Source organism: Ornithodoros turicata, chromosome 1 (genome assembly GCF_037126465.1).
Source record: "Ornithodoros turicata isolate Travis chromosome 1, ASM3712646v1, whole genome shotgun sequence".
NCBI classification, from domain to species: Eukaryota; Metazoa; Arthropoda; class Arachnida; order Ixodida; family Argasidae; genus Ornithodoros; species Ornithodoros turicata.
In genome coordinates, this window is record NC_088201.1 from 226,500,621 (window position 1) to 226,519,251 (window position 18,631).

General features: G+C 47.7%; 1 protein-coding gene and 1 long non-coding RNA gene across 2 annotated transcripts in view; one reads left to right on the top strand and one right to left on the bottom strand.

Moving 5' to 3' along the window:
* LOC135377095 (uncharacterized) overlaps window positions 1–18,631 on the bottom strand; it is a 207,884-nt gene that overhangs the window by 146,495 nt on the left and 42,758 nt on the right. The window lies entirely within an intron of this gene.
* LOC135379177 (uncharacterized) lies at window positions 1,096–2,243 on the top strand. Its single transcript, XM_064612422.1, has one exon. The coding sequence runs from the start codon at window positions 1,335–1,337 to the stop codon at window positions 2,241–2,243; it is 909 nt and encodes a 302-aa protein (XP_064468492.1). The 5' UTR covers window positions 1,096–1,334.

Here is an 18,631-nt window from a genome sequence, read left to right on the forward strand (position 1 = left end):
TTCGCGCAGTTGTCATTTCGTTAAAAAACCGCAAAATATAAGAACAGAAGAAAAAAACGTAATATAAAGATATATATCCTTCAGGTGTACAGGAGAGTTCCTGAAAAACATGGCTGCTTCCGGCCCGAAGTTGCTGTTCGCGGCGATCCGCTTGTTTACATCTGCAGAAAGTCGTCGCAACGCTGATGCTTTTTGTGGTCATTCGTAGTGTCGTACTGTTTCCAATCTGTATATTTTGTGTTTACTTACATACGTCTGTTGTCGCACGATATGTGCTGAACCTGCCTCCCACGCACAGCTGTGCGTTGTACGGAATACCGTATCCTCCGTCTGTGAAAGGTGCCGTCCGCGTCATGTCGAGGTGGACGCGTTACCGGCAGATACGCAAAGAATACGAGCACGCCGTGAACGAAATAGCGAACAGTGATGCACCGGAAGCACCTGCTCCTCCGAGTACGAGCCCCATGTTCGGAAACGGGGAAGACGACGGCCGTGAACTGCATAGTGATGAGGACGAAAGCATCGTGCCGCGTTTCGATACGTCGGAATCGGATCTGTCGTGGGGGGAGTCCAGTGATCATGAAGAGGTACAAGACGGAACACGTGAAGCTGCCCTACGTCCAGAAGATCCAGAACAGGATTTGGTGAACCAACTGGCCAATCTTTCTTTGAAACATAATTTGACGCACGCATGCATAAACGACATTGCGGCTCTGCTCAGGTCCCGTGGTCATAATGTTCCAAAAGATGCAAGGACCATTCTCGGGACAGAAAGGAAAGCTCCGGTGGATCAAAATGGGACGTTTGTCCATTTTGGTCTAAAGACTGCTATCATGGAGTCTATCCAAGTTGGGCCTCCACCTGCTGAAGTCAAACTTCAAGTAAATATCGATGGACTGCCATTGTACAAGAGCTCCTCGACGAGTTTCTGGCCGATTTTGGGAATGGTCATGGGCTGTAGCATGAAGGAGCCATTTCTCATCAGCGTGTACTGTGGCACAGGAAAGCCGCCAGGTTTGCAGGCGTTTTTGGGACCCTTCATCGAGGAAGTTCAGGATCTTACTAGAAGTGGATTGCATTATAAAGGACGACACATCAGTGTAAAGTTGAGTGCTATCATATGTGATGCTGTTGCACGTAGCTACCTAAAATGCATAAAAAGTCATAATGGCTATTATGGCTGTGAACGATGCACACAGAAGGGAGTTCACTGTGAAAACAGACTGCTCTTTCTGGACTTGGACTCTGCCCTTCACACGGACGCAAGTTTCCGTGAACAGCTTTGTTCACTCCACCACACCGGTGTGTCACCTTTTCTTGAGCTGGATATCGACATGATTGCAGTCTTTCCACTGGACTATATGCATCTGCTGTGCTTGGGGGTGATGAAAAGACTTATGCATATTTGGACAGGAAGAAAATACGGTAGAGCAAAGCTGACTACTGAACAGCAGTGCATTCTAAGTGAGAGGCTAAATTCCTACCGCAAGGATTTTCCTGCTTCGTTTCAAAGGAAGCCGAGAGGCATCGAAGAGCTTGACAGGTGGAAAGCCACAGAGTTTCGCACCTTTTTGTTGTACACGGGACCAGTGGCTTTAAAGCAGTTGTTGCCTGACAAGCTTTACCACCATTTTCTTCTCATCCATGTAGCAGCAAGGATACTAGCTGCACCTAATTTACACAGGGTGCACAACGAGTATGCGGACAAGCTGTTACGATACTTTGTTCAAGAAATGGGTGTACTTTATGGCACAACGCACCTTGTCTACAACGTTCATTCCCTCATTCATCTAGCAAGAGACTGTCTAAATCATGGCCCCCTTGATTCCTTCAGCGCTTTTTGCTTTGAGTCGTTCTTAGGGAAGCTAAAAAGAAAGCTGCGAACAACAAGCTGTCCCTTGTCACAGATGAGCCGACGAGTTTCAGAGGTGAAGCACACAACAGAATATGCTACTAGAACTAAAGTGGAAACTGTCAAACAAGGTTTTTCGTACATCCTGGAAGGCAACACTGTTGTGCGTGTCAGTGAGGTACTAGCATCACAGGTTCGTGTTACTGTGTTCTCAAACAAGAGAGACTTTTTCACCTACCCCATGAAATCATCTACTATGAATATCTTTCGTGTTGAGAACCGAAGCACTAGCTGTGTACGGACCATGCAGCTGAGTGCCCTCATGAAGGGAAAGCTGTGTGTGCTTCTCAGTTACAAGTGTGAGCACGTTGCTCTACCCTTGCTGCACTAAATATAGAGTCTTTGCATCTCCTCTACATTTCCTCCACCAATGAGAGCAAGACTTAATTAAAAACGTCCTTTTCTGTGCCAGACAACATTGCTGCACCGAGACAAGTGTTGCGTGATCCAGAAAACCCTGAAATGTGATGCCTACATAGGAATAGCTTTCAATTAATAAATTTTGTTCACTGTGCTCTTCAGTACACCTTCGCCCTGCTATGCTGATTTAGTGGTATTGCTTTGTAAATGTCTTCCTAGCTGTCTGGAATGCACCTACAAGGTCAACAAGCATGCATACTGGTGATGAGCTTGTAAAAGGGGAATAATTGTGTGCGACATTAGCTCGTAAAGGTCCTCCTATATTTCTACGGTGTAATGGACGCTGGTGGCAGGGCACGCTGCTGACCTCTGTCAGCTTCTCTTAGGAATTTGAGTACACATGTACCTTCAACTCTGATTTAGGCAACCCGACCCGCTGTGAAAGCAGTTTTTTTTTTAACTTGTGTTCGTGAACACATTTTTTCAGCCCTACTGTCCTATCTGGCAGCACCGTGATGCTGCTTAACAGTGTGTGTTTGTCCGTACTGGTGATGAGCTTGTAAAAGGGGGATAATTGTGTGCGACATTAGCCCGTAAAGGTCCTCCTATATTTCTACGGTGTAATGAACGCTGGTGGCAGGGCACGCTGCTGACCTCTGTCAGCTTCTCTTAGGAATTTGAGTACGCATCTACCTTCAACTCTGATTTAGGCAACCCGACCAGCTGTGAAAGCAGTTTTTTTTAAACTGGTGTTCGTGAACACATTTTTTCAGCCCTACTGTCCTATCTGGCAGCACCGTGATGCTGCTTAACAGTGTGTGTTTGTCCGTACTGGTGATGAGCTTGTAAAAGGGGGATAATTGTGTGCGACATTAGCCCGTAAAGGTCTTCCTATATTTCTACGGTGTAATGGACGCTGGTGGCAGGGCACGCTGCTGACCTCTGTCAGCTTCTCTTAGGAATTTGAGTACGCATGTACCTTCAACTCTGATTTAGGCAACCCGACCAGCTGTGAAAGCAGTTTTTTTTTTAACTTGTGTTCGTGAACACATTTTTTCAGCCCTACTGTCCTATCTGGCAGCACCGTGATGCTGCTTAACAGTGTGTGTTTGTCCGTACTGGTAAGGAGCTCGTAAAAGGGGGATAATTGTGTGCGACATTAGCCCGTAAAGGTCCTCCTATATTTCTACGGTGTAATGGACGCTGGTGGCAGGGCACGCTGCTGACCTCTGTCAGCTTCTCTTAGGAATTTGAGTACGCATCTACCTTCAACTCTGATTTAGGCAACCCGACCAGCTGTGAAAGCAGTTTTTTTTTAAAATCTTGTGTTCGTGAACACATTTTTTCAGCCCTACTGTCCTATCTGGCAGCACCGTGATGCTGCTTAACAGTGTGTGTTTGTCCGTACTGGTGATGAGCTCGTAAAAGGGGGATAATTGTGTGCGACATTAGCCCGTAAAGGTCCTCTTATATTTCTACGGTGTAATGGACGCTGGTGGCAGGGCACGCTGCTGACCTCTGTCAGCTTCTCTTAGGAATTTGAGTACACATGTACCTTCAACTCTGATTTAGGCAACCCGACCAGCTGTGAAAGCAGTTTTTTTTAAACTTGTGTTCGTGAACACATTTTTTCAGCCCTACTGTCCTATCTGGCAGCACCGTGATGCTGCTTAACAGTGTGTGTTTGTCCGTACTGGTGATGAGCTCGTAAAAGGGGGATAATTGTGTGCGACATTAGCCCGTAAAGGTCCTCTTATATTTCTACGGTGTAATGGACGCTGGTGGCAGGGCACGCTGCTGACCTCTGTCAGCTTCTCTTAGGAATTTGAGTACGCATCTACCTTCAACTCTGATTTAGGCAACCCGACCAGCTGTGAAAGCAGTTTTTTTTAAATCTTGTGTTCGTGAACACATTTTTTCAGCCCTACTGTCCTATCTGGCAGCACCGTGATGCTGCTTAACAGTGTGTGTTTGTCCGTACTGGTGATGAGCTCGTAAAAGGGGGATAATTGTGTGCGACATTAGCCCGTAAAGGTCCTCTTATATTTCTACGGTGTAATGGACGCTGGTGGCAGGGCACGCTGCTGACCTCTGTCAGCTTCTCTTAGGAATTTGAGTACGCATCTACCTTCAACTCTGATTTAGGCAACCCGACCAGCTGTGAAAGCAGTTTTTTTTAAATCTTGTGTTCGTGAACACATTTTTTCAGCCCTACTGTCCTATCTGGCAGCACCGTGATGCTGCTTAACAGTGTGTGTTTGTCCGTACTGGTGATGAGCTCGTAAAAGGGGGATAATTGTGTGCGACATTAGCCCGTAAAGGTCCTCTTATATTTCTACGGTGTAATGGACGCTGGTGGCAGGGCACGCTGCTGACCTCTGTCAGCTTCTCTTAGGAATTTGAGTACGCATCTACCTTCAACTCTGATTTAGGCAACCCGACCAGCTGTGAAAGCAGTTTTTTTTTTAACTTGTGTTCGTGAACACATTTTTTCAGCCCTACTGTCCTATCTGGCAGCACCATGATGCTGCTTAACAGTGTGTGTTTGTCCGTACTGGTGATGAGCTCGTAAAAGGGGGATAATTGTGTGCGACATTAGCCCGTAAAGGTCCTCTTATATTTCTACGGTGTAATGGACGCTGGTGGCAGGGCACACCTGACCTCTGTCAGCTTCTCTTAGGAATTTGAGTACGCATCTACCTTCAACTCTGATTTAGGCAACCCGACCAGCTGTGAAAGCAGTTTTTTTAAAATCTTGTGTTCGTGAACACATTTTTTCAGCCCTACTGTCCTATCTGGCAGCACCGTGATGCTGCTTAACAGTGTGTGTTTGTCCGTACTGGTAAGGAGCTCGTAAACTTGCTTGTGACTTATTAATAATTAATGTTAAGCTGTGATGACTGTCTTTTTAATCAGTTCTGCTGTCACGGATAAGTCAGAGGATCGACATTTAAGTTTGCTGAACGACAATGTATTTTGTTCGAAACTGAAACATATTATACTGGCATTGCAAGCTTCGCTGTGTATGTCGGTCACAAGTTGGCATTGACATGCAAATTTCTTGAAATACGTTCATGGAATCGAAAATCGTTTTCATGGAAATCTGATAACCGACACCAAGCCGATACTGCCAACTTGCATGAGATATCGGTCACAAGTTGGCAGTGTCGGGGATATGTTCGCATACTTTGCCGACATGGTACCAACTTTGAGCCGATGTGCCTATACCGTGATATTTATTTTGATTGCATGACTTATTTGTGAATGCAACCATTTGGTATGATAAAGTGAGGGTACTGATGTGCAAATTTCATTAAATGTAATCGTTTTCGTTTAAATTTGTTTACCCGACACCAGGCCGATACTGCCAACTTGCATGAGATATCGGTCACGAGTTGGCAGTGTCGGGCATATGTTCACATACACTGCCGACACGGCACCAACTCTGAGCCAACATGTCTGTACAGGTATATTAATTTGCATTACACAACTTATTAGCCCATGCTGCAGTTATATATCATCAAGTAAGGACATCGATATGCAAATTTCTTGTATTATAAGGTTTTTTGTCAAAATTTGTTTAACCGACATCAAGCCGACACTGCCAACTTGCCTGGGGACATCGGTCACAAGTTTGCAGTGTCGGGGTTATGTTGGACCGACATGCCCAACTTGGTACCGACATCGGTCCGATGTCATGTGCTGCTTGGGATCCCTCGCTTACCTCGTCCCAGTCGCCGTAACTCCATGCCATCATCGCATGATTATACTCCTTGTATCGCAGGTACTAATGATACGTCGCGGTCACCAGAACCCAATTTGTGTTTACGGCGATCGTTGGATTAACATTTCATCTTTTTGCTGCTGGCTGCCTCCATAGGTAGTTATTACACGCTCTTTTCTGCTGGTCCCTTTCAAACCCGCGTAAGCGGTGGAGGGAGGCAAACGGGTGCCGGTCTTTCATATTTCGGAGAATAGCTCCTTGGTAACGTGGTCCGCCCCCGGGTGGACCGTGTCTTTGAACTCGTGGCGTATGGAACGGCCTTCTGGGCAGCATCGCTTGCGGTGTTGTTTTCGGGAAGTTTTTTTTCCTTACATCTCTCTTTGCGTCTAGTATTGTAAGAGTAAACAACCGCAGCAGAGGAGCTGCCTAGTATGCGTCATTTGGGCGGCGGCGCATGCACCCTCGTAATGAAATCGAAGCAGGCCACTCAAACAATAAAGGACCTCCGTTCGGTCACTGTGAAAGAGCAGGAGATTGAGATGGTTTCCTTGGAATCTAACTTAATCACAGTGACGGTAGTGTCCGAAGCGGATCCTGTCCCAGATCAGGTTGTGGAGGCGGCGCTTACTGGTTTTGGGCCTGTGACTAAGGTCACAAGGGAAACGTTCCCCCAGAAAGAGTTAGAGGGCATCGAAACGGGCAACCGTCGAGTTTTGATGGAAATGAAAAGCCCCGTTCCCAATTTCGTCGACCTCCGCGGAAGGCGGGTTGAGTGCAGTTACGATGGCCTCAAGCGCGTGTGTCTACGCTGCAATTACGAAAGGCATGGTAAGAAAGATTGTGTCGCACCAGTGCGCGCCCGTTGCTCCGAGATTGGTCATGGGGCGCGTGATGCTGTGTGGAAGCGCTGCGGCAGTGACCACGCCATAGCTTCTTGCACAGTCATTACATGGGCTTCACTTGTAGTCGGTAATAGTGTGTCGCCAGAGGCTCCCATGGTGCGTGTTGCGGCCGTTGTGGGGGAGCCTGCGCTTCGTAGAGTTGGAGTGTACCTCTACCGCATCTGCCATAGCTAAGCGAGCAGACGCAGTAACCGTCAGTGTGACAGTTCAAGAGGAAACCAGTAGTTGTTTCGCGGCAGTTGTTCTTGCATCTGTTCGGGGTACGGAGTGCGGCGACTGTGATACCGCCCCCGTGGGTGATTCCTTCGCTACTGTAGTTGAGCAGATAAGCACTGTGGATGACGACAGCGTAAGTGCCGCGACTTCCGAGTCCAAAATGACGGAAGTCGAAATGCAGCTCCAGGTTCCAAACGCAGGCCCGCCGATACCGGCGTCCCTTCAGAGATTATCCGTCAATTCTATGTTTGCGTTCTTGTCCCCATTTTTTATGTCCCAGCTTCGTGTCGCCACCTTAAATGTGCGTTCGTTTTGAAAACAGGCCAAACAGTTGGAAGTTGCCAGCTGGACGAAATTGGCCCACGTCGATATTCTATACAACTGCAAGAAACTAGCTCATTACCCAGAAGGTATATTCAAATTCTAACAACATCACACGAGGTCAAGGCATCCTTCAGCTGTGGCTCGCCTCAGCGAGCTGGCACCGGTATTTTAATTTTTCCGTGTTTTCAGGATTCCATCCGGTGGTTTGACATCGATACGGATGGGAGGCTGGTATCTCTGGAGTTTCAGCTAGACTGTAAATGATGTCGAATTGTAAATGTTTATGCGACTCTACATCGTATTGAGCGATCAGACTTCTTCCGTCGATTAGACGCTTTTCTTCTTGGCAGCCAAAATTTGATACTTGCTGGTGATTTTAATTGCGCGATCGACCGCCAACACGGTAGGCAGGCCTGCAGAGAGCTGGACCGCCTTGTAAGCGCCATTGCCTTAGCTGACGCCAGGTCTCACGATCATGGCGACAGGTACGAATGCACTTGGTTTAACTCCCGTGGACATCGCAGTCGGCTGGATCGCTTCTATGTGTGCCCGGAATGCTGAATTCTTTCTCTGGGTGCAACACGAAACCGGCCGGATACCTCACTGATAATCATGAAGTCGTTTTATCTTTGTCATGGCTGAAGAATTTTCGCACCGATCGCTGCCTTTGGCGATTGAACGCATCTTTGCTTTGACCAGGAAATCAAAGAAGACATGCAAGATCGGCTGTCGGAACAATGTTCGGTACACGATTTTGGGTCCGATCTCTGGGAGGCTTTGAAGCTGGGAGCCGCTGATCGCTTTCGATGTTGCGGTTCACGGCGCGCGTGAACAACGGGAGTGTAGATCCGCAATCAGGAAGGTCTTAGCTATTCTACGCCACCCTGGCTCTCGCAGCCGTGACACTGCAACTGATATCCCTTATGTGCAGAAGCTCCTGAGGGCGATGAGAATGCGCTCCCGGCGCAGTTTCGCAGCACAACGAAACGTCGAACGCTGGTGTCGGGAAGCATACTGCTCCCGCTTACTCCTCTGGCGCTATGTGGCCGTAAAACCATCGCCGTTGCCCGGTCAGCTGACGTCTCACTTCATACACAACCTGATGACATTCGAGCTGCAATGCGTGAGCATTGGGCGGCCCTTTATCCAGAGGCATCATCCAACGACCGGTGGTTAGCCCGGAGTCCCCACTCCCAGTGAAACAAATGGAGATTGCATACTAAGGGCCGCTCAAGCAAAATGAACTTTTTGCCGCTGTTTCCTCAATCTTAAAATACTTTGAAACGCACCGACTTTCAACAAACATACAGTTAACGTTTCGGGTCCCATTCGAGTCCCATCATCAGAATGACGCTGTCCTCGTCGCCACCGTGTATTTAAGTAGAAGAGGAGCGTAGCATTCTGGGAGGGGGCCTGGTTGTCGATTGATAGCTTCTTTTGTTTTCCCTATGTGCCATGGCTACAGCTGTCTCCTCACCCCCCATTTGTTCTCTTTCGCCAGAATGCATGGGTTGTCCAGGTCTAACACATGCCGTGTTTTGCGCGCGTGTTCACACAGTTCTGTTGGGTTTGTTGCTGATTTCTCGATATCTTTCTTGTGTTCCTTCATCCTTGTTCATGTCCCTTCCCTGTTTCTCCGATATACACGGCAGGGCAATCTTGACAAGATACCTTGTATACAACGCCTCGTTCTTCTTACGGTGGCGTTCTGTCCGTGGGGTGGGTAAGTACGTTCCTCAGTGCAGTGCAGTAAATGCAGTTTTAATGTTCACGTGGGAGAGCACCCGTCTGATTGGGTCTGACATACCCTTCAGGTTGAGCATGGTAACGTACATGGGTCTTTCTTGACTACTTTCCGCCGGTTCCGGGCGTGTATTCATCATTCGGCGCTATGTATCACAGATAAACTGCTCGGGGTATGCCCTTCTTCGTAGATCCGCTTTGGCCTTTGGCCAACAAGTTGCTCCCCATTTAAAAGAGTGCGAGAGGGCCCTCCTGTGTTCCCTTCTTCCATGCTCTATGTCTCGACCACGCGCCAGCACATTGTGAACTATTAAAATTTACGTCGTCTTCACGGCGTGACACAGAATCAATGCAAGCAGCCGAGGCGACAATGCAACGTGTAGCTGTCGTGTTGCACATATTTTTTTTCTCTTATTCTTTTCTTTTTTTTACATCTCGAGTGACAATAATGTACAGGAATGACGTGAACCTTGAGGAGTGAGGATGTAGGAGGTGCATGGACTGACCACTTCTTGGTTATCAATTTGTCCGCTCTATGAATTCGAGAAGATCCCGATCGATGCAGGCAGCCGGTGTGCGGCAGTCGAGTGAGAAGGTATAGGCGTTCTTACCATCTACAGAATCCGTTACCGCATCATATTTTTTTCGTTCAGTTCCGGTTCGTTCAATGGGAGAGAAAAAAATGTCTACGGTTCGGGTTCGGTTCGGCAAAAAATAAAGCTTTTTGCGGTTTTCGGTTACGTTTCGATTCCAGTTTTGAGCCCTGGCGTATTGTCATCAAGCAGGCGAACCACCTATGGAGGTAGCCCCCTTTGCGTTTACACTAACTGCACTTTACAATCCCACAAGCTGCATACCTGTTGTATTGCCAACCGTAGGATGGGATAAGCAAAAGCTTGCCAACATGCGATTTCAAAAATAGTACACCATGTGACTTCCTTAATGGGTCGGCAAACATGCCGCGAAGCATTTCCCATGGTACCCCACGTTTTCCGAAGCGTGGCCGTTAAGACTTTCCGATGTTCAAAAACTCCTTGTTCCTATGCCAATGAATCTGAACACGTGAGTGCCAGCGTACACCACCAGTCGGGCGATTCTTGCTCGTCCGTGTAGTTCTAAATTTCGGTAACGCGGCGTATAGGTTTGTGAACTCTGTGGTAGGATATGTTGTCCATGCAGCATACGCTGTATGGCTTGGTTCACACTGTTGCGCTTCGTAGCGTGAAGGCGCAGAGGCGGAGAGTTTTCATTTTCCCGGAGGGGGCAAGGGCGCACCGCGAAATAAGTACTCTGACGGAAGGATATGTTTATTAAGAAAAAAAAAAAAGAAAGGAAAGGTAAGCTAGATGGATGTCGGCTTGTTATTCCAAACAAAAAACTGAAAGGGGGAAGTCAAAAAAGGCAAAGATAATAAGAAAACAAAAAGAAGGAGAGCAAAGGAAAAGAAAAATGAAGAACATAAAACTAAAGCTGAAGAATCACACACTCTGGCCGGATCCTATGATGTATGCAGAACTGGTATAGAAATAAGAGGAAGGAAGAACAGAAAAAATAAAACAAAAGAAAAAACAGAGAGAACGTAAACAGTGAACATGTGCACAACTGAAGGCGTTACGCCTTTGAAAACTGAGGGCAAAAAGAACAAAATGCATTGAATCCTCGGTGTTTGACCCGACATGCGCGCAATATAATGAATATAGTCAATGAAATGGAGCAGCGGAAGTTGAACCCGCTCCCATCGAATATGCGTTCCGAAGGTCCTACCGTTACACCTCACTGGCAGCTGCTGGTACCTTTTCGACTGCTTCGTTTCATTGATCTTTTGGGCGAAATTCAGGCTATGTGTTGTGTCATCCTCTGTGTTTCTTCGCCTCACCTTCTACTGTGATAATGAGTATGGTGGGCGAATACATATTTTACAAATTGCAAGATGCATTTTTGGGTTGGTTTTTGGGTTGGTGCGTAGACCAATACTCCACCACGGATGTTTGCCTGATGGACACTGCTCGCATCGCGGTCACCACGGAACACGAGGCCGGACATTTCGACGTAAACCCTCAACTCAATACAACTCAAAAGCAAACCCCTCTCCAGATGCTCAACGATTTCAGTGAATGTTTCGCTGCATCGTCGAAAGTAAGACAAACGCCCATTGCAAAGCACCGCACCATCGTCGATGAAAATGCCCGTCCGATTCACCGCATGCCGTACCGGGTCTCCTGCAAAGAGCGTGAAACGATCCGAACGCAAGTAGAAGAGATGCTAAGAGATGACGTTATCCAGCCGTAGACCAGCCCGCGGGGATCGGTGGTGGTACTAGTGAAGAAGGACAGAGCACTCAGGTTCTGCGTGGACTATCGGAAACTCAATGAGATACTGAAGAAGGACGTCTACCCGTTACCGCGCATCCACGACACGCTCGATCGCCTTCAAAACGTAAAAAGGTTTCTCTTCTGTGGAACTCAAGACAGGTACTGACAAATCGAAGTCGACGAACGGGACCGTGAGAAGACTGCCTTCGTCACTCCGGATGGACTTTTCGAATTCAAGGTTATGCCTTTCGGCCTTTGCACAGCTCCAGCGACGTTCCAGCGAGTTATGGATACAGTTCTCGCCGGGTTGAAGTGGCAAACCCGCCCGGTGTACCTCGGCGATGTTGTCGTCTTCGCAAGAACTTTCGAAGAACATGTTGAACGGCTGAAGCAAGTCCTCGAAACTACCAGAACTGCAGGGCTGACGTTCAAGCCTCAGAAGTGTCGATTCAGCTACGAGGAACTCAGATTTCTCGGCCATCTCGTGAGCAGCGACGGCGTACGCCCCGAACCCGAGAAGACGGCGGCCATCGCAAGTCACCCTGTTCCTTCTAACGTGAAATGCGTTCGAAGCTTTCTTGGCCTTTGCACCTACTACCGACGGTTCATTCCGAACCCTGAATGTCCTCACGGCGGACAGATCCTCGTTTATCTGGAGTGAAGCTCAGCAACAGGCGTTTGATGAATTGAAGACCTGTCTACAGACCGCACCTGTGCTTGCCCCCTTCGATCCAAACGCTGAAACAGAAATACACACCGACGCAAGCAACGATGGTCTAGGAGCGGTGCTCGTTAAACTTGACGACGGCGTCGAACGTGTCATCGCTTACGCAAGCAGAGCGCTAACCAAGGTAGAGAAGAACTATTCGACGACCGAAAAAGAGTGCCTTGCACTCATATGGGCCATCACAAAGTTGCGTCCCTAGAGACGGCCGTTCAAGGTGGTAACAGACCACCATTCTCTGTGCTGGCTGGCTGGTTTAAGGGACCCCCAGGACGCCTAGCGAGATGGAGCCTCCGATTACAGGAGTATGACGGAACCATCACTTGCAAGTCAGGTAGAAAGCACAACGACGCCGACTGCCTGTCCCGAGCACCACTCCAGCGACAGGACAACGGTCTCGAGGACGACGCCGCCTTCCTCGGTATAATGAGCGCGAGTCGTCTATCTAGCAGTACATGTCTACCATGTCTATCAAGCAGTACAACGACCCCGAATTGAGGACGCTCGTCGACTATCTGCAGGGCCGCGTCGACAATGTTCCTTCCATCTCCAGAAGATCACTCCCAAGTTTTTCCTATGTAATGGTGTCCTATAAAAAGAAAATGACGCACAACAAGGCGCTACGTGGCTTCTCGTTGTGCCTGGAGACATGCGCCTCGAGATTATTCAATCCTGCCACGACGAACCGTCATCAGGTCATTTGGGATACAGCCGGCCACTGGCCCGTATAAGGGAAAAGTGCGACTACTGGCAAAAACTGGCCAAGACCGTCCACCACTACGTAAGGACGTGCCGGGAATGCCAACGACGAAAAACGCCGCCGGTACGACCTTCTGGGTACCTTCAGCCAATCGCACCGCCGTCGGCGCCATTCAAGCAGATTGGGTTTGATCTACTCGGGCCCTTCCCACTTTCGTCCTCCGGAAATCGTTGGATAATCGTAGCCACCGACTACCTGACACGCTATGCCGAGGCTAAGGCACTTCTACAGGGCACAGCAACAGAAGTGGCGAAGTTCTTCATCGAGAACATCGTACTACGCCACGGAGCTCCGACGGCCTTAATCACCGATAGGGGAACGGCATTTACAAGCAGGCAAACACAAGAAACCCTTCGACTCAGCCACACTGCCCACCGGAGGACAACAGCGTACCATCCGCAGACGAACGTGCTCACCGAGCACCTAAACAAAACCCTTGCCGATATGATTTCGATGTACGTCGACGTCGAGCGCAAGGCATGGGACGAAATACTGCCTTACGTCACGTTCGCCTATAACACGGCTGTCCACACCATTCCGCACCATTCCACACGATTCCGCCTTACACGCGGCCATGACGCATCGACTATGCTGGACGCGATGCTGCCACACGAACCCAGTGACGACGAAAACGACGCTCTGGACTTCACACAGCGTGCAGAAGAAGCCTGCCAGCGGGACAGACTACTCATTCGTCAACAGCAACGCGTCGATGAAAGAAGATACAATTTGCGCCGTCGAGACGTACCCTTCAGTCTAGGCGACTTAGTATGGGTTTGGACGCCGATTCGAGGACAAAGCCTTAGCGAGAAGCTACTCAAGCGCTACTTCGGTCCCTACAAAGTACTTCGACGCATTGGAGACCTGGATTACGAAGTGGTACCCGAGGGCAGCGCTCCCTCTCGACGACCCCCGAGGACTGAAATAGTTCACGTCGTTCGACTCAAGCCGCACTATAGCAGGTAGCGCCGTAGACTGGTCGGAACGAGGGAACATGACAAAAAAAGAAAAATGAAACGGCATCGAGACGATGCCCCGTCTACGGAGAGGGCAATGCCACGAAACATCTTCGAGCAACTTCCAGGGCAGGCACGAAACGGTACATCTCATCCCGGCGCGTGCTGAAGAAGCAAGAATATTCCAGGCATGTCAGCTGCTCTCTGGCAAACGCACATGCTGTTTCTAGACTTTTCGCTTAAATACTTGTGCGCTCCAGGCTGGAGCATTCATTCTTTGGACTCAGTTGTGTTCAGAGAGCTATCACTCTTGTGGTTTTGCTACCACGTAGTTTAATAAACCGTTTGCTGTTCGACGATTCGCCGGCCCATTTCGCTAGGTGACAATATCATTAAACAACAAATCATATAACTGGTATGCACACTGAATTGCACACAGTATCAGGCATGTGTGACACACCAAGCCTCGGGCTTAAAAAAGTAAAGAAATGAAATAAAAGGAGGGAAATGCAGCTGTCTGTGTAGGTTTGGTACCAATTATACAGACACGTACCTTGTTACGATTTTTTGTACACTTTGAAGAAAATCGCAAGAAGATATGCCGCTACATTAATACGTAGGTTATCTATAGATATTGCAAAAAAGACACTATGGTCTCCCACCAATTCTTCCTACGTTGTGCAGGGAGGCAAAGGTGAGCCTCATCTTATTTAACGACGAGATAACCTTTGTTAACTGGGTGTGCCTGGCAGAACAGTCCGCGAACCTAATAGCATACGAAACTGCTTATTTCGTTGTTGTTTTTTTTATGTAATAATCTGTCACTAGAGCCTGTGTAAACAGATGTTTGTGAACATCAGTGCACCGGTAATTATCTAGCTAAACGAGCTGCAGAAGTTTGGATGATACCTCATTGGATGATACCTCATTCTCGAACGTCATCCGGAACATGCATGTTTCCCTGTCTGCTCCCAGTCACAAAAAAAAAATAAAATAAAGATAGATAGATAGATGGTTTATTTCACACTCAAGGTGTTGGAAATCAGGGCAAAAAAGCCATGTGGCTTTTTTGAGAGAGTCGTTTCGAAAACCTAGAGATTATAGGTGACACTGACAGTGCGGTACAGTAAATAAGAAATGTAATTACCTTCGCAGTTGGTGTTATTAAACTTTTTGCTGTATGCTGTTCCCGATATTTTAATTTTACAAAGATTGTTATCATTTATTAGTACGCATACAACTTTTGTTTCTATATTGTGTGCTCGCCCCCGCGTAATGTACATTGTGGTCCCCGAATGTCTTGAAGCTGCAGATGGGCAGCTTTCTGTCCGGTGTTATCTCATTGTTGTACATGGAAATGATGAATGAATAAATATGATGGGCAGCCTAGCCGGGAAATGGCATACATTGCCGGTTTATACCCGCTCTTCGCCACCCATTCCTCCCGTATCGCCGCCAGTTCCTCCCGTTCCGATAACCGGAACTTGAAACTAAAACTGACCCTCTTTCGCAAATACGTAAGTCGCTAAGCTGTCGGTATCTGCTCGAAAATGTGGCTCACTAAACGATGGGGGTATCTTAAGATGGAACAAACGACTTTCCTTTTGTGTGTATGTCCCTTGTGTTTTCCCGTGTGAGCACATATGCAGCTTAGAGGTGCTTCCGAGACCATTGGATGATTTATGTCCTCCCATTCCAGCTGGGATCATTGTTTTTGGAACAATTTCCTGCTTGACCATTTTCTCCAGTTTGTCATGTCGATTGTGGTCCGAACCAGGGGTTCTTTCACACGTACGCTTGATAGAATGGCCGATAATGCATACCTCCGCACACAGACCCTATACCAGGGATGCAAAACTCACTCGCGTCGGCGGACCGCACTAAGCCATTCAGGCACTACGCTGGACGGTGTCACGGCTGTGGTCTAGCCTGTTTCTTGTGTAGATGAAACACAACACAGCACGTACAACGCTTTGCTCAGTCAGAAGATCAGAGGACCGTCTTTATTTCCTGTGTGGATACATCGTGTGAAAGTGACTGCACAATTACAACGTTGTGATGTTCAATTGTTATACTTGTGAGCAGAGAAAACGCCTGCTCGCAGACGAATGTTGACACAGTCGTCTCCCCACCTGAAGAATCGAATTATTCTCATTAGACGTATGGTATAGAACACATGGACCGCTACAACATACCTACGTTGAGATACCTTTGTCCAACTTAAGAACAAAATGCCGAACCAACTTCAGCGAACATCAACAACTACAAGAAGTTCTGTGGAAATTTGATTTGACGACAGATAGCCTTGTTGTCTGACATCATGAATGTTTCGAAGGAATGTCAGGCTGATCTTCGCTTTACATTTGAGCATCGAAACAAATGCCAGTCTACAACATAATATTTGGACCCTAGGGTACATGTTAGACCTTCCCAATGGTGCTGGTAGTTTCACAAGTGCTCTCCAAAAATTACTCTCTAAATTTCGGTCTACACGTTCAGCATCGTTAAAGGTAGCACTACTATGTCGTGCCTGAAATCAGTTGTTATTAAAGGGGTACTTCGGAAGGTCCGTGAAATAGTTGCTGCATAGCGTAGTTGGTGCATAGCATCCACAGTATATCTTCCATTAACTTTGTTTCTTTCTCGTGTGACTAATTATGCCTGAAATAAGCGAGCAACTAACCCGAAACAGGAATGTGGAGAGGAATCTCAAAAAATTTCCTCTTCCGAAGGCCAACGCGTTACGCCACCCTGCATAGAGCGGACAACTACTATACCACGCCGGTTGTAGCCGCTGCGTTACATGACGAAGGAAACAATGGGCGAAGATTGGTGATCAGATCACTCAGACACAGATGGAAAGAAACAACAGTCATGCGCTCCCCTGGGAGTCACAAAATAGCCCAGGGATGGTATGACTAATGCACGGCGACGTCTGCCGAGCAGAGGAAAGAAGAAGTACTTCTTCCATCGACGATCGGTGGGAGCCAAAGTTTTTCAAATTTCGACAGTCGATTTTTATGACTCCAGCTTCGTTTTCAATTGGGATATTTTACAACTGTTACAATTATTTTAGTGGTACGTTACAAACAAAGTACGTTATTGTGGGGATGCCGCAAGCTTAAAATCCATTTGGTTCCGAAATCCCCCTTTAAGTCTAGTGTCCACTGTTTGACATAAGCGTTAAGCAGCTGATTGAACGTCTAAGCACATTTAGAATATCCTGAACCTCTGTTGCCTGACGTCTCTGAACCAATCATGAACTTGGTTGAGCGGGTTGGGCATCTGCCAGTGAAAGGGAAGGAACAAGAAGGACGGTAGCTGTGCTGCGATACGTGCACACTATCCCTCTCCCTTCTACTACCCCTCTTAGGTTGTCTGTTTATGTGTTGGGAAAGGGAAGTAGAACTACTGTGATGTACTGCTGCTCTCATGTACCACACCACGAAGTTGTTGTTTATGAGATTCTCACCAGGTCTCACTCTATGAATTCGCCAAACAGACCGTTGTGTCAACGCAGGATTTACGGGAGCAGGAAAGGGCAGTAGGAACTGATAACATTTGTCCGCTTACAGGCAAGCATGTGGATGCAGGAGACTCTTTCATGTGGCTTCTGTTATTTATTTGCTCTTATTCGCGCTATTTCACCAACATCGATAGGTGACGAGCCAACCTGTGACATTACGGCTGAGTCATGGCAAAGGAAATGATCCACAAGTCTGAGCATGCGCTGTTGATGAGTAGTGGCTTTTCGGGACTGGAGCTCCTTTGACAGCGGTGGAGTTAGGGAAGCGCCATATGGAATGCGGCTCTGCTCGCCATGCCAATTATGCCCTGATTTTTTTATCACATGCATTCCCTTTCTATTTCACTTCAGCTTTATTATCATTGTTTCTACGAAAGCAATACCGAAATTTGTTCAGTTAACGTCACTGTTTTGTCGGGATCAGAATTGTATGCAAAGGTGAGTTACAGGAAGTTGGGTAATACACAGACCGTGGTGCAATGTCTCCCTGCGTCTTGCCGAATAATTCTGCACGGAAAAACTTCCAAAGCTGGCAGGTTGCACACTGGCATTTGCACAGCGAATATCGTGACTCTACGACCATATGGGGCACACAGCGGTTAATATAGACGTGTGTGTGCTAACTGGCATTGTGTAGTACGCAAAGCACAAAAAGCTTGTTGTCTGCGTAGCGTGCTCTCTTGTTTCGGCACCATGGCTACGTTTGATCCAAACCAACTGCATGAGTGCGCTTGCAGTTTTCGTTTTCTTTCTGTCGCAGAAAGGTCGATAGAGACGTTCATAAATGCGCCCTCCCAGTATTTATTTGTTTTAAAGATAAAAAAGAAGCTACTTGGACGGGATAAAACAAAATGCATATTTCGCAGTCATCACACTTGCCCCCCCCCCCCCCCCCCCCCCGCTCATTCTTTATTAACCCTGGAACTCGCACGGCTTTCGTGTGTCATGTCGAGACCACCCCCCGCCCGAGGTTCCGAAAGCCGCCTATGTGGAACTTAGGAGTAGGATCTCGATGTAGTGAATGAGCGTAGGCAGGCGAGTCACTCACTGCTCAATACTTTGCCGATGTCTCAAGAATGGTCAGTGCAAAGAAAACCTTCGAATAACGCCACCTGTTTGCGCACTGTGCGTCAGAGAGTGAGATACCAGGTATGTTCATGCTGAAAGCGGCA